Raw genomic sequence first — 24,295 nt, forward strand, 5'->3', positions numbered from 1 at the left:
CAGATCTAGTCTGCTGTGATTCTGAAACTTCAGGGCTCAGATGCATGAGGCTAGTCACTCTGATACAATCAATCATAGTCCCTTTTGGCTAGTCAACTAGAGGAACCAACCCTCTGCCCTCACAGGAGGTCAAGAGTGAAGCAGAACAATGAAAATGGTCAGCATTTCTGACCTTTTGCTGTGTTTGGCTTCACTTAGGTTTTAACTTTTCAGCTTTATTTGCAGCTAGAATTTTTTGTGCTTTCAGTTGCAGGTTTGAGGAGATCACTCTTTATTAATTATGCTCCTGCTTTGAGATCCTGTAATGTCAGGATTTCTGAAAAATTCTCTCCATGCCTATGAAAAATATGGTTCTTATTCCACCTTAATGGATGAGAGTTACTTAGATACTTCCTGCAATTTTGGAGGAAAATGCAGCAGTTTTCTCAGGACTTGGATATAAACAACATTGTTTATGCTGTTTCCACTCTTGTAGTCCTCTGTTTGTGCAAGCTGTAACACAAGTGGGTCTGTTTTGCATTTTAAAAATTAGTGCATGTTTTTAGAATCAATCTATCACGTTAGACCAAGAAATGCCATAAGAATGCACAGTTGGGGGCAGTCACCAAATTCTGGCTTTCAAAACTTACTTGACAGCCATTTACAGCTCTGGTTCTACCCTCATGTGTGAGCCTTGGTGCTCTCCTTTAATGCCATGATGAAGGCAGCTGATACTGGTCTCTGCCCTCTACTCATTACATAACACACTGAAAGCTGCACCAGAAAATTATTAATACCACTCAAATGACCTTTTTGGAAAAATTGAAGTATAGTTGATTCATAATGTTTTGTTAGTTTTAGGTGTGCAGCATAGTGATTCAGTTCTACATATACACACACACATACAAACTCTTTTTCAGATTCTCTTCTCTTACAGGTTATTATGAAACATTGAGTATGGTTCTGCATGCTATACAGTAGGTCCTTGTTGTTTATTTTATATGTAGTAGTGTATTAATCTATTACTCCCAAACCCCTAATTTATAACCCCCCTTTCCCTTTTGGTAACCATAAGTTTGTTTTCTATATCTGTGAGTCTATTTCTGTTTTCCAATGACCCATTTTTTTCTTTTTAAAACATTTTTATTTGAGTATAGTTGATTTACAATGTTGTTAGTTTCTACTGTACCACAAAATGTATCAGTTATATATACATATATCCACTCTCAATTCTTACTGAAAAATTCAGAAGCAACAATATTGTTGTATGTACATTTCTTTCTTGAAGCGATTTATTGCTATGACTCTATGTGTGTTTAGTATTTATTTCTTAAAAGAGCAAAGCCAAGTTGGAAGGAAATTGTAGGAAAGCTAACTTCCATCAAATGACCCTTTTGAAAAGAATACCCATCGTGCCAGAATGTGAACAGTATTGTGAAAGTATAGCATAGTACCGCTCTTTAATAATGAATCTGTTATAGTCTCTAGTAATACAATGAATTAAGATCTAAAGGAAAAGAGCTCATTAAGACATGAAAAGAGTGAGCAAAAACTTAACCCTGTGTGTGTGTGTGTGTGTGTGTGTGTGTGTAATGAAGGCAGGCCAAGTGGAGGGCAGCTATGGGAGGCCCCCTCGCACAGACAGGCTGGAGAGGCTCCTCCAGAACCCTTGAAGTCCTCCCAGAACAGAAGAGGGAGCCAGCTTCCACGCTCTGAACTCTCACTGCCCTGACAGACACAAGACCGTGTGTTCTGGAGGGGAGAGTCAGAACGTGGAGGATGACACATGTGTACCTATGGCCGATACATATTGAAGTATGGCAAAAACCATCATAATACTGTAAAAGAATTATCCTCCAATTAAAATAAATAAATTTTTTAAAAAAGAACGTAGAAGATGCCTACAGGTTGTTTTGGCCCATGAGGGCAGGATGCGGACTTCTTTAACAATTTTCTAAAGCAGGACTCTGGGTGGAGTGCTGAGATCTTAATCCTTTATCCAGCTGTATTTGCCAAGTTCAACACTCCACAAACATGGTCGATAACTCTCTCACTCGTTTGCCTTCTCTCTCGTGCTCTTGAGAGACTGCCTCCTGGGCACTAAGCTAAGAAAATCGCTGCTCTCCTCTGGCCGGGGGCAGCAGGATAAGGATGTCAGGAGAATGCAGACTCTCCTTCCTTTCTGCAAGTCTGCTGCTGATTCTGGGTTGAGCATTCCCAGCCCCCATCTGCTTGTTTCTGGAGATCCTTAGAGCAGAAGCCAGAGAGAGAGAGAGAGCACGCGCGCAAGAGAGAGCGAGCCCCTTGGCTGTTTTTGCTGACGTGGCCTCCTATCTGATGGCCAGACATTTCTACATCAGAGCGAGTGAAAAGAAGGGGCACACAGTGACTATCGCTCATTTGTAAGAACCAGTTGGAAAAGTCTTTGTCCTGTTCAGGAGACTGGAAGCTTGGGTCATTGGTCTGAGGAGGGTTGCATGTCCTTGTGTATGTTGTCGAACACATTTGGGGGGGCTGTTACCGCACCCTTACTTTTGGATAAGTTGTCACCCATTCCCATGTAGGTAGGCATGCCTCGTCTTCATAAAGAGGAGTCAGAGGAAGCCTGTGTCACCAAGGTTGGCTTTCAGCCTTGGGGGTGGACTTTGGGACCATGTCACTGGACAGAGAAGCCCATGTAGCCCAAGCACATCAGCAGATGACCCATGATAATAAAACCCTAAATTGCATATGACTGGTTTGTCTGAGAGATCACCTGCTTCCCTTAGCACCCTGAGGCAGCTGGAATCAGCAGACATGGTGGTACTTAGTATTCCACAGTGTGATCTTGAAGGTATCATTTGGAGCTGAATCTGGGGCCCAAGCCTCTCTGCATCTCTCTCATCATTCTCCCAACGATACAGTTACCATTTGGACAGAAATGTATACTGTGGTTCTGTCTGTTGTAATCCCATCTCTCTTAGTTTAGCATGGGGCCTTGCTGTTTGCCTAACTATAACATCTGTACCTTACGTTACAGTTATATGTTGGATGCTGAGTTGCCTTAAAAACTGAGAGATTTGGTCTTATGAAAATTGTTAGTACTGTGGTCTTTACTTCTTTATGAGTGAATTCCCCATTTCAACTGTTTCTTTAGAAAATGATCTTGGTTTTCTTCCACCATCATATCAATAAAAATAAAATAAGCCAAGAAGTTATCATTACTTTTCACATAGCCTATGTGGAGTGGTTACATAGGACACCCACTTGTTATGATGTGAATTTTCATTCACTGAAAATGAACAGGAACAAAATATTCCCGACCATTTGATTTCCCCCTTTGGCCGCACATTATGACTCCCCTAACAGCAAACCACACCATTCACTGTCAGACACTCTCTAATGCTCTTTCTAATAAATAGAGCAACTAAAAATACGGATGTTCTTCATTAAATGTAAAATGATCATTTTAACTGCTTCTACTCTGAGTGACCTATCCATCACTTAATCAGACCAATTTAAGCAGAGAGAGAGATTGAAAATACAAGTGGATCATCTGTCTGTATTTCATTTGGTGGCCATATGAGTAGAATTTGAGCTTCAAATGAGTCTTTAGCCATCTCATTGTTTCCTGTGAAAGTGTCACTTTCTTCAGCGTGTACAGGTGGTGGTGTAATAGGCTGTCTGGAAACACAGACTTAACACAGACCAATGAAGATCATACTTCACTAGTTTACTTCTGACGGAAAATGGTCACTTGATGTCAGAATTGTCTGCAGCCTCTCCTGTCCTTTCCATCAGTGGATCAGCCACTCAATCAGTTGTTCTAGCTGCAGTAGCTCTCCTCCTATAGAAATGAGGATTTTGCACACTCACAGCATGTATAACCAAACTCTTTGTTAAATTTTCCTGATAATGTATTCTGTATTTTCCATGTATATGACGAGAGTGGAACTAACCCAGGCAAGAAGTTGAACTTTTTTCTGTAGGCAAGCAAAAGCTGTAAAGATAAATGTGCTTTCTGACTGCCCCTCTCCCAACACATTCCTGCATTAAATCTCAAGAAACGTTGTGCATTTAGGATCTCAGTCTGCCATTCATTCAACAAACACTGGCTGCCTACTAGTGGGAGGTCCTAAGGATACACAGTGGTGACCAAGACCCACTGCTGCTGCTGCTGCTGTCACTTCGGTCGTGTCTGACTCTGTGTGACCCCATAGGCGGCAGCCCACCAGGCTCCCCTGTCCCTGGGATTCTCCAGGCAAGAACACTGGAGTGGGTTGCCGTTTCCTTCTCCAATGCAGGAAAGTGAAAAGGGAAGGTGAAGTCACTCAGTCGTGTCTGACTCTTAGCGACCCCATGGACCGCAGCCCACCAGGCTCCTCCGTCCATGGGATTTTCCAGGCAAGAGCACTGGAGTCGGGTGCATTTCCACTGACTGAGCCCAAATTGCTTAGAGCTCATGCATGGGGATGAACTGGAGGATAAACAGGCCATGGAGAGACTTCCCTGGTGGTCCAGTGGTTAGGAATCCGACCTGCCAATGCAGAGGACATGGGTTCCATCCCCAGTGCAGGAAGATCCCGCATGTCGTGAAGCAATTCAGTCTAAGTGCTCTAGAACCTGCGCTCCGCAAGGAGAAGCCATTGCAATGAGAGGCCTGTGCGCCACGCCTAGTTAACCCCTGCTCACTGCAGCTAGAGAAAGCCATGCGCAGCAACAAAGACCCAGCACAGCCAAAAATAAATAAAACTAACTAACTAAATAGGCCATGGACATATAGTGGGACACCCACTGTAATTGTAGGTGCCTGGAATATGCATCTACTTCTGTCTTGGAGAATCATAGTTCTCCTGAAGAAGGGGCATTTTTATACAATTTCACATTCTCCCAAGAGTTTTCACATGTATAATCCCACTTGTTCCTCACAACACCCTTTTGAACCAGCTAGTTCTTTATGACCACTGTGGATGGAAGAAGGAGGACCCAGCAAACGGAATCACTTGACAAAGGCGACACAGATGGGAGGGGCTGCCCTGGCATGTCAGAACCGGGCCCTGGCCTCTGGGTCAGTCATGAGTGCCTGTGTTTGGGGACGTGGGGGGAAACTTGGAAAAATGAGAAATAGTGGCCTGATGTTGTGAAATCACTATGTGACCATCTGGGAATTTGGCCTCGATTCATTGCCAAGTTTAAGAAGACCTGGAACAACCATTTCGCATTCAAATAGCCTAGGCAGAGCTTCAAAACACCCACTTTCCCATATTAAAAAAAATAAGGCAAACAAACAAGCCTAGAAGAGAGACAGTGAACATGATCACTCAAAGCAGCTTTCATAATTTCAGTTACATCCTTTTTTGTGTGATAACATGGCCCCAAATAGTCACATACCACTCGTTGGAAGTTTTTAGGCTTCTCTGACGGAGATCATCTTCCCATAACTGATTCTTCTAAGTTATGTATTTTTAACCCGATCACACACATGTCTTTGCATGAGTGAGGGGATCAGATATCTAGTTTTGGGCCTGCAGTGACCCACGCTTCAACTTTCAAGTCCTTCTGCTCAGGCCAGACTGTGCCCTGTAACAGCTCCTGTTCTTATGGTTGTCTCTATTCAGTGAGATGGAACTCGTTGCTCCAAATATTGCAGAGATGCCCGGCTTTTGGAGAATTCCTTCAGAGAGGTTTCCGGAAGGGAGAATTCCTTGGGTATGCATGAGATACAGAGAGGAGGGCTATGTTTCCCACATCTGTTTTGGTGCCTGATATGGAAATCGTATCTCACCAAACATCTGGGTTGAATGGATGCAATTGGGGCCTGTCTCCTGGGTTGGTATGCTGTATGAGAAGGCAGGAGATGACCTAGGAGTTATGCCAGAGTCTGGCAACTCAGTGCCATTGGGCAGCAAGAGGAGTCTGGGGAAGGGCGGAAGCATCCTCACCCTACCCCACCCCCGCCCCTCTCAGTTATTAAGAGAACTAGAACTTGGAGCATCTAATCTCACTCAGTAGAGAAGCTGGCAGCTGGGTGGTCCAAGAAATAACATCCAAAGGGAGTAGCAAGCTCAGGCTGGCATTTCAGGATACCTAGTCTGATAGGCGGGGCCAGCAACAAGGAATTCTAGGCCAGAGGCCAACTCAGAAGCCAGGAGAGGCTGGGATTGGTCTTCTGAGGTCTGTTTTTGAAGAAGAGGATCCCTCCAGCTGGGAGCAGTATTCAGTCCTGGGAAAGAAGGCTGGCAGGGGCTGAGGGTTGGGAAGGGAATAGACAGTCCTGCCAGCTTGTGGTCAAGAGCAAGACCAGACCCAGAAGAGGACCAGGAGCAGAGTGGGGAATCCAGAGACGTGCCTGCACTGGAGGGTGCATCTGAATGAGGAGAGGGAGTAGGTTGGGTGACTGGGTAAAGGTGAGCGGTTCTGTGAATCTAGGTCTGGGAGAGTATCATGGGACTGAGGCAACTTTGACTCTTCCAGTCTTGTGGGAAGAATGTCTCAGAAACTGATTGGGGCCCTGAGTCCCAGGTAGAGCTTATGGAGAGGCAGCTACAAGGCTCAGGAAGAGAAAAGAACAAACTGGAAAGAGAGCAGGTGCTGGGTGCATCAACCCCCTTTCCATGGGAGGGAAGGTCTCAGCTCCTCCTTCCTGCCCCAGGTAGATTTCAGATTAGCATGTAGGTGACATCATCACTAAAAACCACACAGGTCAATCGCTGCCCCTGCCTTGGGTCCTCTGCTCCAGGCTGGTATCCATGAGGCAACCTTGTTTGGATGTCTATACCCTGCCCCTGCCCAGGAGGAGAGATCCTCCTCTTTTTGATATGTAAATGGTGAGAGAAAATCAGCTTTGGTGGGAGTTTGTGGGCCATCCATCTCCTACCCACTCCTCTCAGGGGGAGCAGCCTGGCCGCACCTGTCCAGAGTGGACTCCTGATTCCAGAGGGTGCAGGGGTCTCCAGAAAGGGTAGCTCCCCCTCCCCCACATACACACAACTTTCCTACTAGCAGAACTTCAGACTCCTGACACTGAAAGACACTTGGAAGCCATTGTGTGATGCTAAGAAATGCGTGCTCTGTTGTGTTTTATGTCCACGTCCTAGGCAGCAACATTTTTGTCATTTTTAAGTGACAACTCAGAGGCCCTAGGAGGTGGAAGGGGCCTCTGTGGGGTGGTGGTGCTGTAGCTAACACAGGCCTCCCCTATGCATTTTGGTGGCTGGTTCCTCAGTTTCCACCTCTTAAGCCTTTCTATATGACTTTCTCTTTTAATTTTTGGAGGCACCTTCAAGGAAGTCCCCTCACTGTGGCTATTTTTGACACCCTCCCATTCCTGTGTGTGTTCTCCAGATCCATAAACACTTGGTATTTGTTTTCTTCCTTGTGCATTGCAGAGGTGGTTTTTATACTTAACCCTTTCTCATTCCCTTTGCCTAAGCAACAGTCACTCACGTGGCATCTGAGGTTGCTGCTTCTGTATCTCCTTTTTCTGTGACTTCAGTAGAAAGAGTATGATCCAGGAGCTGTTACAAAGCCCACATTATGGGTCAGACTTTGTTCTGCTGCGAACAGCATGCAGCCATGAGAAACGACACTGTTTGCTCTGAAAGATCTTTCTAGAAGCTAAAGAAGTGCACCTACATCATCATCGTTATCTAATTGAGTGTTAAATGGAGAGCCTAACTCTGGAGTGGTTAGAGGGTTAGCCTCGAGCCAGATCTGGATTCAAATTCACTGGGAACTCTATTTTCTTGGTTAGATGTTTAGATGCCATCACTGATTCAATGAACATGAATTCGAGCTAGTAGATAGTTGAGGACAGAGAAGCCTGGCATGCTCTCGTCCATGGGGCTCCTAAGAGTCAGAAATGACTCAGTGACTGAACAACAACGACAAAGAGCGGGCTGTTTCCTTTTCTGTGTATTAGGGTTACTGCAAGGAGGACAAGAGATAATTCAGATAAGTGCTCAGCATGGCCTGTGCTCTCTGTGCAGCCTGTAATCATTAGTAAGTATGAGATATTTCTACTGACTACTAAAACAGTGTTTGAAAGATCCATAACATGTAAAGGGTTTTTGAAATGGGGAGAAATTGATTTTTTACTGATAATTTAGCTTTAATGTCTAAGGATTTCATAAGAATTAGCTAATTGAAAATAAAGGCTAGACACCATTTCAGGTATCTAGTACGTGCTCAGTAAGTACTTGTTTTATCATTACTCACATAGTCCATCCCTGGTCCTACTGTCTGGACAAGGGGATAGATTGCTGCTGCTGTTGCTGCTGCTTAGTCGCTTCAGTCGCGTCCGACTCTGTGACCCTATGGACTGTAGCCCACAGGCTCCTCTGTCCATGGAATTCTCCAGGCAAGAATATTGGAATGGGTTGCCATGGCCTCCTCCAGGGGATCTTCCCAACCCAGGGATTGAACCCAGGTCTCCCGCATTGCAGGTGGATTCTTTACTGTCTGAGCCACTAGGAAAACCCAAGAATACTGTAGTGGGTACCCTATCCTTTCTCCAGGGGATCTTCCCAACCCAGGAATTGAACCAGGGTCTTCTGCATTGCAGGCGGATTCTTTACCAGCAAGAGATGGACTATAGTTGACAATTAGCCCTGTAATTCTTTTTTTAAAAAAATGTTTATTTAGTTATTTGGCCGTGTTGAGTGTTAGTCGTGGTACTCGGGGTCTGCGTTGCAGTGCGCACTGGCTTCTCCCTAGCTGGCTGTGGGCTCCAGAGCTCGCGGACTCTCTAGTGGTGCTCAGGTGGGATCTTAGTTCCCTGACCGGGGATTGAGCTTGTATCCCCTGCATTGCAAGGTGGATTGCTAACCATTGGACCACCAGGGAAGTCCCCCTAACCCTGTTATTCTTTAGAGTATCTTGATTTTCCTAGACCTTAAAGATACTTTCTTGTCTGAAAGAACTTCCCCTCTCAACATTTGTAAATCAAGAACAGAACCTTTGCTAGTGAAAACCACTATGGAAATATTTAGAAAGCAGAGGAACGAACCTATTGGGGTGGGAAGTGAGAACCTGTGTTAATAAAAATTGTTTCTAGTATATCACCATCCAGCCATGGGCTGCCGGCTTCCTGTGATAGGACTCTTTTTAGACTGCCCTGCCCACCCTTTTTACTCTGAAGCCCACCCACAGAGTTACACATCACTTCAGTGGTTCTTTGGGGAAATTGAAGAAAAGAAAAAACAAAAAACATGTGCCATGCTAGGAGAGTGGGTGTATTTCTTTTGGAAAAGTTTGGCTCCTGGAAATGAGAATGGGATTGGGGGAGGAGCCATGACAGGAGTGGCAAGGACTGTTTCTCTGCTTGGGCTGAGGGGCTCAAGATAAATGTTCCCTTGTTCAAAGAATGTGCTCCATAGCAAAGTCACCGCAGGGACTAGGATTCACCGAGCTGAGCCCACGGCCAGGTGTGGAGTTAAACACTTAATGCAGCTTATTTTGCTTCATCTGCCCAATAACTCTAAGGTGCAAGTACTATTACTCTGGGCTTCCCCAGATAGCTCAGCTGGTAAAAAAAAAAAAAAATCTGCCTGCAATGCAGGAGACCCTGGTTCGATTCCTGGGTTGGGAAGATCCCCTGGAGAAGGGTTGGGCTACCCACTTCGGTATTCTTGGGCTTCCCTTGTGGCTCAGCTGGTGAAGAATCTGCCTGCAATGCGGGAGACCTGGCTTCTATCCCTGGGTTGGGAAGATCCTCTGGAGAAGGAAAAGGCTACCCACTCCAGTGTTCTTGCTTGGAGACTCCCCATGGGCAGAAGAGCCTGGCGTGCTACAGTTCATGGGGTCACAAAGTCGGACATTACTGAGCAGCTAAGCACAGCACAGCACTATTACTATGCTCATTTTTTTCCAGTGGGGCGAAACTGAAGCTTGGAGAGGTTAAGTAACTTGCCCCGAGTCACACAGCTTATAAGCAGGAAGATGGGACTTCCGTGAACCCAGGCAGTCCAACTCCGGAGGCTAAACCTTCTCTTAGAACAGCTCCAACACCTCCAACAGAGGAGGCAAGAAGCGAGGTATAGTAAATGCTGAGGAGATGAGGAGGAGGAGGACTGTAGCACTCACAGAAAGAGGAGTCGCCAGTGAGGGCATCCTGGCTTATTTCGTCGTCCTGGAGACATCAGTGAGGTTGCCGGCTCGCATGAGTACCTGAACAGCCCTGCCCCCAGCCTTGCCCAGCGGGTGCAGGTACATTTCATCATGTGGAGGGATGGGAGGCCGTCCCCATCTTGCCCTGTAGCTAGGCATCCTCAAGCACCTGCTGACTTTTGGTGTCCCAGGGGGAAGATGCTCCAGAGCCTTGCCAAGATGAACCTCGTGGTCCTTGGACAAGCTGCGCAGCATCCACAACTCCTAGGGGCTTGTTAGAAATGCATAATCTCAGGTGCCTTCCCTGCTAAATCCAAACCTAGACTCTTTTTTTAAAAACTTTTTATTATATATATTGGAGTATAGCTGTTTAATAATGTTGCAGGTGCGTAGCAGAGCGACTCAGTCACGCATCCGTATATTTCCATGCTCCCTCAAACTCCCCTTCCATCCAGACTGCCACAAAATCCCAGGCACACATTCCAGCTGAAATGGCACTGCTCTAAAAAGTTTTGTTTACTCTGCCCGCCAAGGACAAGTCACCACTTTTTGGAGTGTGCTGATTTCGGAGTGTGCAGGCTCCTGTCCCTCATTAATTGAGTGACTGGCGTGTGTGGCACCACACACCTACACGAGCGCTGGAGTCTTGGATAATCAGAGGAAAGAAGGTTGGGTGTCTTCACAGACACATGTCAGTAATTCTCCATCCTTTTCTTTCAGAAACTGTTTTAGGTGGTTATAAAATAAATGAATAAGTGAATAACAAGTATTTTTTTAAAATTACAGTTTCTTTCTTGCCCATTTTCCTGCTGCCTCTACTTCATATCTCTTCCTTCTCCCCAAAGACTTGCTAATCTACATTTCACAACCTCGTTCCATTTGACTTTGTGCGCAGAGAAATCTGTGCAGAATATCGTCTCTTTTTTGCCTCCTTGATCCCTGGCATTTCCTCTCACTCCAGCTTCTGTCCCAGGAGGTGGGTCCCACTCTCTCATCCCCAGTAATCTGCCTTCCGCTGCCTTGGTACCCTTACTGTGCACACCGTGACCTTGCCTCTCACCTCCTCATAAACGGAGAGCAGAATAAAAGGGCTTCAGTAAGGGGTGAGGACGAGAGCGCCCACAAGTACCTGGGGGAAGATCCCCAGGAAGCCAGGCCGGTCACAATGGACTGATGCCCCACATTTAACCAACTCCCAGAGCTCAACACCAAGGCTCTGCTCATCCCGCCACACAGACCAGAGAAGTGAGGGCAAACACAGGGATAGAGTTCCAACAGAATGGAATCCATACCTTATCCTGGTTTATCTGGAGTCATTCAAAAATAATGTGGTCCAGATGAACAGAATCCTACCTTTTTTAAATGAAAAATATTTTTAAAATATTTTAAGATGTAGGGACATTTTTAATGAAACTGTCTCCAGACTACATGTATGCTCTCCCATATCTGATTATAATCAACTTAAAAAAATAATTGAAAGTCAGTAGGTACATGAGTTATGGCCCTGCACCTTATCTTTTCTTGTTTATACGGCCTCTCTAGCATTTGTAGAGCTGCTTTCCCCAAAGCTAAATGGCTCTGGTGTGCTGTGCTTTTTAGGTGCTTATTTTTTGCCTGTTAATCATCTAATATTTTTACAAAGATTTCAGCCCACAAACTATAAAGCAGGAAACCAGATGAGTAAGCTTTTTTAAAAACTGTATCTAAAATAAACATAACAGTTCTCTGATTAAGGAGCTTTTGGTCATTTCTCTGTGAAAAGTCTATGAGCTTTAACTACATCTAATCTGTGATTTTTAATCCAGTGGTTCCCAAACTGGGCTGTACATTTTAATCATCTTGGAGCTTTAAACATCGCTAATGCTGGACTCTCACCCTCCAAAATACTAGTTTAATTGGTCTTGAGTACAGCATAAGGCGTCAGCGTCTGTAAAAGCTGCCACGTGATTTCTGTGTAGCCAAAATTGAGCAACACTGCTTCTAATCCTCATGCCAGAGACTTTTTTTTTAAATCCTACTTTTCAACTGTATCCTATACAGTTTTTGAAGAAATGACCTCTTTGATAAATAAATGTTTTCCTATCTGTTTAAACATGTGTGGGTACCTATATACATACATACATGCAGAGCGTATAGAAGAATAAAAGTAAATTATATGGCAAGCTTTTGAAGATAGCACAAAGTAAATGATGTGTCTTTCTGTCTATAAGAGTGGCATTTGTTTTTTTGTTTGTTTTTTACTGACAAACCATTTATTTTCATGGTGCTATAGAACTTTGTGGCCATTCACTAGTATATATTTAATATATTTTGGGAGGAATATTTCAAGCAATGTCATGCACCAAAAGTGAAATAAAGTGTTAGTCGTTCAGTCATGTCCGACTCTGTGACCCCATGGACTGTAGCTTGCCAGGCTCCTCTGTCCATGGAATTCTTCAGGCAAGAATACTGGAGTGGATTGCCATTTCCTTATTTTATTAGTAATGTCATACATTACTATAATATTAAAAAATAGGCAAATGCTGGGTCCTAAAATACTTTCTGAGATGTTGATTATGAACAAAAGTTTATGTTTTACCTTTGCAATTAAAGTGTGTTCTCTTTTTGTTTCTTGGAAAAAAGTTGGGGATTTCCATTTTGTTTTATTGTTAGTATAAATACATAGATTTCAGTAATATTTTGCAGTACACTCACATCCTGAAGTTTCTAAGACTTCATTAAGGAGTTATGCTGTTTTTGCAGGGATTTTCCATGGTGTTTGGTTGTAAAAAATTGCTGAATGGATGAAAAATGAGTAAAATGTGGTTTTTTCTTCTTTCCTATTCATCATTGCTGTTTGTTTTCTGTGTGTAGGCAACTAATTTGCTGTTGTTCTTCTTGAGGGGGGATTTCAAGTCAAAGAGTCACACTGAATTACTAGAAAAAGGTATTCCTATCTCAAAAGATCAAAGTATACAATGATTTAAGAAAAAAAAAGTGGAAAATATCTAATTTTTGCTATAGTTGTATTGTCCACTGTACTCTTATTTGTATGAACACTTAGATAAACTAAATCCAAAGTAAACTATAAATATGATTATTGGTTGACTCCAACTGACAATCTTACTTTCCATGAATTTAGAAAGTCCAGTTTCTTCCTTTAATCCCATCAACTACACATTAAAACTTTAACAAAAAAAATTTTTTTTTTTTTGGTAATCTGTAAAAATCCAACAAATATTTTCATTCTGGGTCTCAGTTATTTAGTAAATTTCCTTCTTTAGCTTTCACTCAGTTATGTTTTATGCATTATTTGAGTTGACAATGAAGATAGAAGCTTAATGGAATGTGTGATTAATGGGAAAGAAGTTATTCCAAATGTATTTCAATAGGCTGGCAATCTCTGAGTAATAAACACCCAAATTATGAATGAAATACACACCATACACACACACACACACACACACACACACACACACAGTGTCCAGCCTGGATCTTTTACTGCTGTTCTCCATGCTTTACATCTTCAGGACCCATTTAGTACCATCATAGTTTCTGTAAGAAGCACTTGACTTCCCAAATAAGAGGCTGGGGATTGGGGCCAGGGGGTGGGGGTTGTGGGTTGTAACCATCAGTTAGGAAAGTGACACTGGGCTTTTTTGAAAGATTGGCATCCACTGATTAAAATATACAAGCCATATATATTTATTTTTAACTTTATATCTCTTCATGAAATCCTGCCATTAAAAGTTCATTTACTTTAACGACTCTTAAAAATTCCAACACTTCTGGAAAGGTGAGAAAGGCATCAGTAATTCATTCCTAGTCTGAATTAATTCTTTCAGTTTGCCGGCTATCTGAAGTCTGCCTCAGGTCAGCTAGACTGAAAGGCTGGGTACTGTGATTGGCAGGAGGTGACGAGTGGGATTTCATAACAGAAAGAGAATTGGTCCGGTGATGTGACCATAGTCACAAGTGCTTCTCTAAGGCATTGGGATACTTGGAAATTCCAGGAGAGGGAAATGATGTAGCAGAGGAGAGAGAGAGAAAAAAAAAAAAGAGGTACTAAAGATGATTACATATATTTTAGTATTTTCCTAGGCTGACTCTATGCAAAGCAATATGAGAAGAAACTCATCTTCCTCCTTATTTTTGCCCCTTCTGACTTCCTGTACCCAGGGCTCACATGTCAGGTGGAGCTTCATCCACTTAATGATTTACTTTGGCTTTTGATGAACTAGACTTGGAAACTATCACCATTCATAACTTGCTTCTGTGGGAAAATATGTCCTAATGTCCAGGAGTCCTGCTTACAGATTAACTCCAGAATGTAATGGGTGCCTAAATAGGGGTCCACCTGAAAGATACACTCTTTGTTTTCCCATTGTCCCCTCATTCTCAAATCTTGGTTTGGAATGGAGAGATTTCTTAGGTGGAACCAGAAAGAGACACTGGAGGATGAGGCTTTATGTGGTAAAATTTATGTAATATCAGAGTGTGCAATGGAGAAGATACTGATGACCCCAGAGAAATACCTTTATAGGTCACAACTTTAAGAAGCCTAGGGATGAACATCTACCTCCTGACCATGGCCCCCAAGGCCCTGTGTGGTCTTGTTCCTCTTTCCTCTCCAGCTTCACCTCCTCTTGCTTTCCCAGGTCCTGGTACTGTGGTTGCTTCATGCCTTCTCCAGACATGCAGGGCCTCTGTACATACAATTCCAACCTGCAATATTTCCCTTCCCTCTGCTGCTTCAGGCTGCCCACTCACCAGATGACTTTTCTCTCACCTTCAGACCTCTGCTCCAGATCGCTCCCACCCAAGTCAGTGTCCTTTGTTTCACACACTCATGGATTTATATTTCTTTCTGATGGAGTGCAGTTGTACACTTATTACTGTGCCTATTTTGTTTAATATCTGTGCCCTCTAACTGGAAAGCACATAGAAACAAGGACTCTTCCTGGTTTGGTTCACCATTTGTATCTCTAGGGGTTGGCATTCATGTTTGGGACATAATAGGAATTCAGTACGTTTTTGTTAAATGAATGAATGAATGATAAGAGTGACAGCTTGTGCAAAAGATGGATATATATCCAGAGCTCATTTTTCAGTGTTACGTTTACTCTTTAAAAAAGGGGACAGTAGGTTCATAGAGAGAGCTCCTGCTTCCAGGCTCAGCTTCTCCATCTCTTCCCTGGGGTTTCTGTGATATCAGGAGTCCACTAAAGGGCATAGTGAGACTGTGAGCTTATCCCACAGTGGTTAACTATTAATAAATATTTGTCATAGTTTAACAAGCCTAAATTCAACTAGAAAGGAAAAGCCTCATAGTGAATTTCTGTGAAGCCAACCCTAGAAAGTATAGCTAGATATTTCTTTGTATAAGTGCCAAGAATATGTTTACTGAAAGTTTCCTCTTCTTGATCTCTTGATCTTCTCCTCTGCTCCCCTTTCCTCCAACTTTTTGATCAGTGCCATTGCTGTATCTGTCCCACTGGGCATTTGCAAAGTCCCTTCTAGGACTCGGCACTGCCTGTTGTTGGACAGGTACCAACACCACCTCATCTTGGTTTCCAAAGCAACTACCTTAACAATTTCAGGAAAGCTGCGGTAGTTAAATAAAAATATATGAGAGTCTGCTTTTCTTTGTTATTTTTCTTTGATCAACTGAGAATCCCTTTGAACTAAGAATAAGGAAACCTTCAACACCTAAGGATGAGAAGAGATGCAAAAGAGAAGCTGAGTTAACAGAACCCTAATCAAAGTTAAATGTAGAAGTTAACCATTGGATTTAGACTATTATATATGTCTGTTGGCTGTAGATTCGGAGACATAAGAAGTTCACTCTGTTTCTTTTGAAAGTGCGGAAGAAGGCTTATGAGGGTGTCTTATGTTTTCATTTATCTTGCAAAAACCTTTCTGATGTCTCCTAGGATCCTGTGACATGTCAATTTGTAACAGTATCAGATATTAATGTCCCTGAATACCCATTGCTGAAGAATTCCTGAGGCAGGTGTGGAGGAGTGCTATTGGAAAGACTTGACACATGATTTGGCTAAGCCAAGGGAAAACCACAGTTCTAGAGTTTTGTGTTTGCACCATAGCTGTGAAGGGTGAGTCTGGAGTCTGAGCTCAGGATCCAATTGTCTGCTTGGGGACAGTTGAGATTCTTTGCTAGGGTTAAACTGGGAGATTTGTCAAGGGTGGTGGAAGGGAGGTGATAAAATTAATTCACTGAGGGGAAAATGCAGAAGGAAGCAAATTACTCTTGCTTTATTTTTTGATATTGAACTTAGGAAAAATGAAGAAAACAGCAAGCATTTTAGTTAAGTAAATAGTTTTAAGTTGTAATTGCAGGGAGAAGAGATGTATTTCTCAAGGGCTACAGTAAACATTATGAAGAAGTCTGATACTTCAACTCTTAGTTCATCTCTTATCCAAGATTGCTTAAAAATTCTAAGGAAATTTCCCAGCTTTGGAGAATGCAGTTTTAAACATCTTATTATATTTCATTGGTGAATATTTTTCAAGAATTTCATTTAGGTGTGTTTTAAACAAAATTGTAAAGCGGGAAATTCAAACTATGATTTTCTCCATGCAGTGAAAAAAAGTGCATTCACACATTCACTTAATAAGCAATTGACAAGGTTGTGCCCTATATATTGGGGTGGCTCTTGGGTTAGAGAATTTTAGTGAGGAGTATGACCAGGTCCCTGTTGTCACATATTCTGTGGTCACACTGAGGGAACGCATATGGAAATCAAAAGTCCTAGTAGAGTATGATGTATGTTTGGGTAGAGGAATGTGAGGAGAAGAAAAATCACTCAGAACTGGAGTAGAGGAATAGTAAAGATTACTAGAGTCCAGCAAAGACTCCTTAGAGGAGATGGTGGTTGAGCCAAATCTAAAAGGCCACTAAAGAGTTTGCCAGGAAGGATGCTATAGGGAAACGGACTAGCATATGACTACACACAAAGATGTGAGAGAGCCTTGTGTACGGTGAGATCCTGAGAAGGTCAGGTGGACTCAGGGCTGGGCTGGAGGTAGGGTGACCAGTGCAGTGCCCGTGGGGATCTGGTGGAAGACAGGCTGGAAAAACACCCCAGAGAGAGATCACGAAAGGCCTTCTATGCCAGGCTAAAAAGAGTGACCTTTATCTTGAAGGAAGAGGGCAGTCACAGAAGGATTTTAAGTGCCAGGGTTATACGATCAGAAACGTGTTTTAGAAAAATCATTCTGGTAGCTATTACACATTCTAAATGAAGACAAAACACCTCCATAAAGCCTCTGAAGTATTCTATCTGGTTCCTGAGAAAGGCTTGTCTATAATTCTCGCCATTTATCCTCTTAACATAACACAGAAACATTATCCCCTCTGACTTCTGACTAAGTAGACACACCAGGATCTGGAGAAGTGGGTTTGGGGTAGGTTTTACATTTTTCCTAGCAACCTGGCACACCCAGATAGTCTGACTACAAAGGAAACCTGACCTCCCCACAGCGTAGGGGTGTCTGCACCAGTGGCCATTAGAAAGACCGGAGTGTGCCTGCACCCCATTTAAGAGTTGAATGCCATATTCTTTCATGAAGATGTACTACATGAGAAAACAGACAAGAGAAAAAGCAGAAACCCTTAATATTTAACCTTGAAACCAGGAAACCCTAAAATTTAACCACCTCTCAACATGACCTGTACAGTCCTAGGCAAGCCTTGAACTAATCATTCACACAACTCTCAGGGCACAATAGAATTGACTCAGTATTGAAAGATAGTGGTTATCACTGACCTTGATTTTTGAGTCTAGGTACATTCTGGGGACAAAGACTCGATCTCTAAATACTCAAGGAGGAGAAAAGTAAAGGTTAAGGAGAGAATGTGGCCTGAAAAGATGGAGTCTCAATGCAGAGTTGTTAGTGAAATGGTTTTGAAGCAGGGGTGGTTTCCAGCTTGGTTTCTAGCAAAACAAGAGGGTCCACAACCTTGCGCGTTCTTTTGCCCTGCCAGTTGAAAGTTCATCTCCCTAATTAGGAGTTTTGCCTCTACGACATAAAGAACCCTCTGACTGACAACCCACTTTATTTCTACCTGCTGGCCCACTGCCAAGGGAAGTGCCCAGCCCTTGTGATGTAAATACCAGGCCCTTTTGGGTGTTTTGTTTTTGCCTCCCTCAGAATAGGTTTGGGGTACTGGCAGTCCTGGAGGTAGAGAGGGAGTTAGGAGGGGAAGAAAAATGGGAGTTGGGCTTTGACCTGCCAAGGAAAGAGCCCCCGCTGACACGGTCAGTCTGACCCATTGAATGGTCTGAATACGATAAATGCCGCTTTATCCTGCCTTGAAAGGCACGAGATAGCGCAGTCTAAATGCCTGGGCATGCTTAAATAGGCGACCAGGGATGTTTGAGTTGAGCCTGTTTGAAATCTGAGCTCTCTGACAGCCTGGGAGCTGTCACAGGTCACCTGCCTTGCTCCGCTGGGACGGGCCCAGGTCTCACAAGAAATTGTCCGTAGACGAATTGTAGTACAAATTCCTTTCTTTGTTGGTTGGCCTCTTTCACTAGACCATGGCCTATAAAATTTTGTAAAAACAATTCTTAAATATTATTTGAAAGGGCAAATGGCCCACGCTGAAAGGTTTGACAGTTTGACATATAGTGCATGGTTTTGAGAGCTCGCAACCTGAAAAGTGCGGCCAGGATTCCTCCCCAGCTTGTTAGAAGCCTGGTGTTTTTTAGGCAGTGTTTTGTGGCCGCCCAGAGTTCCTCTGCTCCCAGCCATCTGACAGGCCAGGAGTCTGCTTCAGTGATCTGAAATCCTTTTAGACTCATTTGTGAGCAAGCAGGAAAAGGCGCTGGCACCTTTGAATCCGGCATCCGAAAAGCAGAGGGCCAGGTAGTGCCAATTAAGGAGCCGTGCAGACGGTCAGATCAAAGCAGATGGCCGTGGAGTCTTCTGATAGCGCTGGAGCCAGTGCCCAAAGAGAGAGGAGCCCGGAGTGGCACTTCAGTGAGGGGGCGAGGGGGGATTTGAGTGGCCCGGTCTCATCAGAGCCAGGGAAGTCGCCGGGAAGTGGCTTTCTGCATTAGAATGTGCGTGTGCGGCTCAGCGCCCACGGGCTGCCTCTGCATCGCCAAAGGCCATTTGCAGGAGCCTCTGGCCCCTCAGTCACTGGCCTGCTAGTTAATTGCCACACGGACTTCATGACACATGGGCAGATAATATGACATTTTCGGTTTCTGTCACTAGCAAACGCCACAACGTTGCTTGCACTAGTTGCTAAGAAGCTGTCAGAACCCATTAGCAATTGGCTAAAGTCGCCCTATGGCATTTCCTCATAGCATCAGCAAAACGAGCATAAATCACCCACTGGAGCCTACTGCTATCCTAATGAGGCTGTAAGCTTGTTTATGGACTAGCATCATTTTTATGATTATTTCCACCTTTTCAGTTTGCCTTCATTTGGCGGCAGGAGAAGTCAGCTCCAGGAATGAAGTCACTGCTGACATTTTACAAATGTGGTTCAGAGCCGCTGCCTGCTGCCGTGTGGTCGGCCGGCGGTCCTCCAAGTTTGTTTAGTGATCTTAAAAATAAAAAAAGGAAATAAATCCTCCGGAGACCGCAGAGAAGTGACTGTATCATATTGCAGTGTGGATGGAAATGTGCAAGGTACAATTGACCATTGAGACTCTCCTCTGAGGTGGAGACGTTCCGAGATCAATTTTCCAGTTTTAGAAAGTGGAAGAGGTTAAACAATTTATTAAGATCTATGAAAGCGTTTGCTTTGAGAATCGTCTGTTTTAGTATGCTCTCCTTCCCCGTCCTCTCCATTTCCCTAACTTGTGTCAGGAAGGAGCGGGGTTTATTGTTTTAGGCTTTTCTGAACATGCACCAGTATTTACACTGGATTGAAAGCATTTGCTTCCAATGAAAATCTTGTCTTAGATTACAACCCAGCAGTGTAATTTCCCTCCCAGATGGGAGTAAAGTAGCTGTATTTGCCTAAAAACAGTAGGAAGAACAAACTGAGCATTAAGCCAAGGCTGTTTTTGGCTTGAGCTAATGATGTAATAGAAACCTTTTATTCGAGAGAGGTCACTGCCAGGGACTGAAGGGGGTGATCTGGCTCTTGCTTGAAAGGTTTCTCCATTGTATCTACATAAGTCTTCACTTAAAAAATTCTGTTCCTAATGCTTCTGCTTTCACACAGCAGAAATAAACAGGAAAGGTTCTGGTGAGTGTTACCCATGGAATGCAGAAAGCCTTCCTCTCCTAATGGAGTATATAATTCAGGTGCCCTTAAGGCACGCTTTCAGGAATTCTTTTGCCTGAGGTAATGGGAAGCTAAGGCTGCTTTAAGGCCTTGATTATCTATTGATGCACAAAGCTGGAAAAAAGTCATCTCCTCTGGATTATAGTAGATATTTCCATAAATTATCAATGAATTCTCTTCGAGGCAGGCAGTAGGCATTGCCTGTTAAATTAATCTGAAGGGGTTTTGAGATAGAGAGAAAGGCTATTTTTTTTTTTTTAAGGTGGAAAACAGTCATGGCAAGGTGATGAAAAACTGTGTCCTTAGGTTAGAAGCTTTTTAATCGATGATCTAGTAATATGTTTCTTTTCCTTGGTTACCTTTTGCATATTGAAAGTGGATTAGCCCATTGAAATTTTAAATGCTGTTGAGTTGTTTTCTTTTCTCATGTTTCTTTAATGAATTGTTATTTTATATGGTGAATTGCTTCTCTGAATAAAAAGCCTCTTTAAATATTGGACTTTCAAAGAATTTATTAGGCAAATCCAAGGGGACTCCTTATAAAACACTTGGTTATGCAAATAAAGGATCCTGTGAGGTGGAAGGAGCGGTGGTTTAGGGATGTGGGTGCCTGGCCCTGCCTGGACCAGCAACCCAACCCTCTTGGGTGAGTCACCCAGAAGGTTCACAAGTACTTTCTTCATTTCTACCATGAAGGCTTGGGCATTGTGGATCTTTATGATCTTTTTCACTGAGAACACAGCTACAGTTCTGTGGACTTTTCACAGAATATACGATTTTTGTCAACAAAACTTGGGATAAAATTAAATTATGGATTTTAAATTGATAAAATCAGTTTAAATGTTTTAACTTGGGGAAACTTCTAAGATGGTGAGGGACAGGGAGGCCTGGCATGCCGCAGTCCATGGGGTCACAGAGAGTCAAACACGACGGGGTGACTGAACAACAACAAATTGATAAAAGTTCAACAGAAAAGTTTTGTATTTGTGGCATATGCTGTAATCCTAGGAGAAAAGTTAAAATCAGTCTGTTACTCACCCAACAAAGTTTTTAACCGTCAACTCAGTCAAGGTAATTTGGGGGACAGTTTTCTTTTTGGAGGGATGGGGAGAGTTTCCTGAGGGAGCTCTGTTAAGAGCAACGCATTAATGACAGGCTAACTACTTTAGATTCGACTGAAATAGCTTAAATCAAAATAGGGAATTCTTTAACATCCTGTGATAAATGATATGAAAAAAACATGAAAAATAACATATATGTGTGTAAATGAGTCACTTTGCTGTATAACAGAAATTAAACGCAACATCGTAAATCAATTATACTTCAGTAGAATTTTTTTTTTTTAAATAAAGAATTCTTTTTGTGTGTAGAATTTAGATAAAAGAAGCTAAGACTACAGAAATTCATGAAGCAATACAAAGGAATCTGAGGCTAGTTTCCCCATATGGATTTGCCAGAGTTCTTTGGGCCATGTGGATGGGTGAACACAGGGAGTGTGTTAGCTTGTTGCTAAGCCTTGCCTCTCTAGCTCTTCATTCTGGGTCAAGATCAACCTGTCCCTCTCTAAAAGCCGGTAGCTTCCACCGAGAGAGCTGGGGTACCAGCCTGACAAAAGCTAAGCTACTTTTTTTTTTAGGGTAGTAACTTCAGTCCACTGTTGTTTTCCTTTTTAACTTTTGTGCCTAAACTTCAAGTGTTTACTTTCCATTTGTACCTTTTGCCTTGTTTTTTAGGCAGTGTTATTACATAGGCTGAAATTTCACCTTTTTTTTTTCTTATTCAGTATGCCATTTTCAAAGGAACACTACATTTTTGATTTTGTGTCACAGACCCCAAAAATTATCTAGAAGAAACAACTTAAATGTTGTGACAAAAATCAATGGAAAAATAGGATCCAGTGTGCAGGATTGTGTAAGCAGGTGACTTTTCAGTGAGAAAAATTTAAATCTAGAAGAAATTTAAGAAACTGCCTGGGTTATTAGAGGATACAGTCCCGATGGACTGTTAATTTAACATCACTTAGTTGATTTCAAGTCATTGTTTTCCAATAAAATGATTTCAAGAGTTTTCCCTTTACTATACTTGAGGCTCTCTTTCTATGACAAGAAAAATTATATTCTATTTGAAGCATTCCTATGTCAAACTGCTTATATGATGGATTACCTACATTTCCACAGCCTACTTTAGTCTTAAGATAGATCACTTGCGGAAATAGTTGAGATCTTAAATGCATCTTCTCATAAGTTGACGTCAGTGACTTTATGTGGGATTTGGATACTCAGACAGGGGCAGCACCTCTATTCATGGCTTCCAGCATATTTAACTCCCCAGTAGAAGTTATACTTAACATGTCTCCACTATCCACATGTGAGTAGTTATCATAGCAACAAAGCTACTAAGGAGATGGGTATTCCCCTCCATTCCCTTTAACCTTTCCCACTGTTCCTTGGAAGAAGTTCCTTAGACCTGACTACTTTCGAGCCTAGGCATTGGTCTTTCTGTCTTGATTAAAAAAAAAAAAAGAAAACAGTACCAAATAAACTATGAATCACTGATATTGCTCTTTTGGTTTTGTTTATATCCAAAGGCATTCTATTTGAATAAAGCATGTCAAGGTAGCATCAGTCAAAATTTGATTCACTATGTTTGCAGGTGATGGCTTGGACAACAGTGTAGCTTCCCCCAGCACAGGTGACGATGATGATCCAGATAAGGACAAAAAGCGTCACAAAAAGCGTGGCATCTTTCCCAAAGTAGCCACAAATATCATGAGGGCGTGGCTGTTCCAGCATCTAACAGTAAGTGGATTCTAAATGACATATGTAAACTAAATATGGACAATGAACCAGTTTTGATAGAAAAAAAAAATGGGGAAGAATGATCCCTCTGGACTTGGAATATTTCATAAATCACTGTGTGCCCACAGTTCTTACAAAAGTGTTAGCACTTGGGGTTGATCCATACCCCAAATTAGGAGTTTTATTTGAAGTTTGCTATTTCAATTTTGCTCACTTTTGTAAGTTATAAGGTTTAGGAGATCATGAGCACTTGTAATGTGAAGTATGTATGTTAATGATGTTGCTTTTCTCAGCGTGACTCTTAAGTACCAGGAACCAGATCCCACTAAGAACAAAGTCAGACAAACCCCAAAGAGAAGGACTTAATTTCTTCCAATGCTTTACAGTGGACCTTTATGGTGACTGGTCTGCAGAAATTTAAATCTTGAGCAATGGCAGGATGCTCACATAATTTGCTTTTAAGTGGTTTGAACGTACTGGCTGCCATTACAAGATGTTCATCCGAGTCAGAGCTGCACAGTGAAAGTTGTCCCTGCGTTTAGAACTGAAAAGGGAAACAGCAATACAGAGTCAGTCCTTCCTGTGTAGTCCCTAGTGACTTTTGAAGCCGAGTTAACAGTTTATATTGTCTGTGTGAGTATTGCTGTTTTCACTGCAGGAATTCTCCTGGAGATGTGAGAAACTGGAGATTTGGGGCTTTATGCTACTGAGGGGTTTGTTTTGTTTGGTTATTGTTCTGAATGGATTTCATGTTGAAAACACTTATAATCATAATATTTTGGTGGATATTTTTGGAAGTGCATACTTATTTAAGGACATCTAAGGAAGAAGATGACATGAAAATTTATGGATAAAGTAACATTGAAAATCAAAAACTTGTTGACCTGGGGGATTTTCAATAGTATGGACAAAGGGTGAATTTAGGCAAGTCAGAGTACAGACTAGCCTAAAATGAATGAATGTTAAATTTTTTTTTTTTAATATTAGGAGCAGACCTTTTGTTACTGTTTTTAGGTTAGTTTGCCTTTCTTAAAGTCATTTGTCTTTCTTCAGTATCAAAGTTAATTCTCCATTGTCACTAACGTGTCCAGACCTGTTGACCCTCACATCCTTGCCCACTTTCAAAGCTGTGTTCCTCAGTGACTTATACTGATATAGGGAGACAAACAGGGGATGTGGGAAGCCG

At 42.6% G+C, this 24,295-nt stretch overlaps 1 protein-coding gene across 2 annotated transcripts in view; it reads left to right on the forward strand.

Annotated features, from left to right (window-relative positions):
- MEIS1 (Meis homeobox 1) overlaps nucleotides 1-24,295 on the forward strand; it is a 141,787-nt gene that overhangs the window by 56,170 nt on the left and 61,322 nt on the right. For both annotated transcript variants that reach the window (XM_020888270.2, XM_020888271.2), the window contains exon 8: nucleotides 22,964-23,109. In XM_020888270.2, coding sequence (XP_020743929.1) covers nucleotides 22,964-23,109 — 146 coding nt within the window. The remainder of the gene's footprint in view (nucleotides 1-22,963; nucleotides 23,110-24,295) is intronic.

This window comes from Odocoileus virginianus, chromosome 2, assembly GCF_023699985.2.
Source record: "Odocoileus virginianus isolate 20LAN1187 ecotype Illinois chromosome 2, Ovbor_1.2, whole genome shotgun sequence".
Taxonomy (NCBI): domain Eukaryota; kingdom Metazoa; phylum Chordata; class Mammalia; order Artiodactyla; family Cervidae; genus Odocoileus; species Odocoileus virginianus.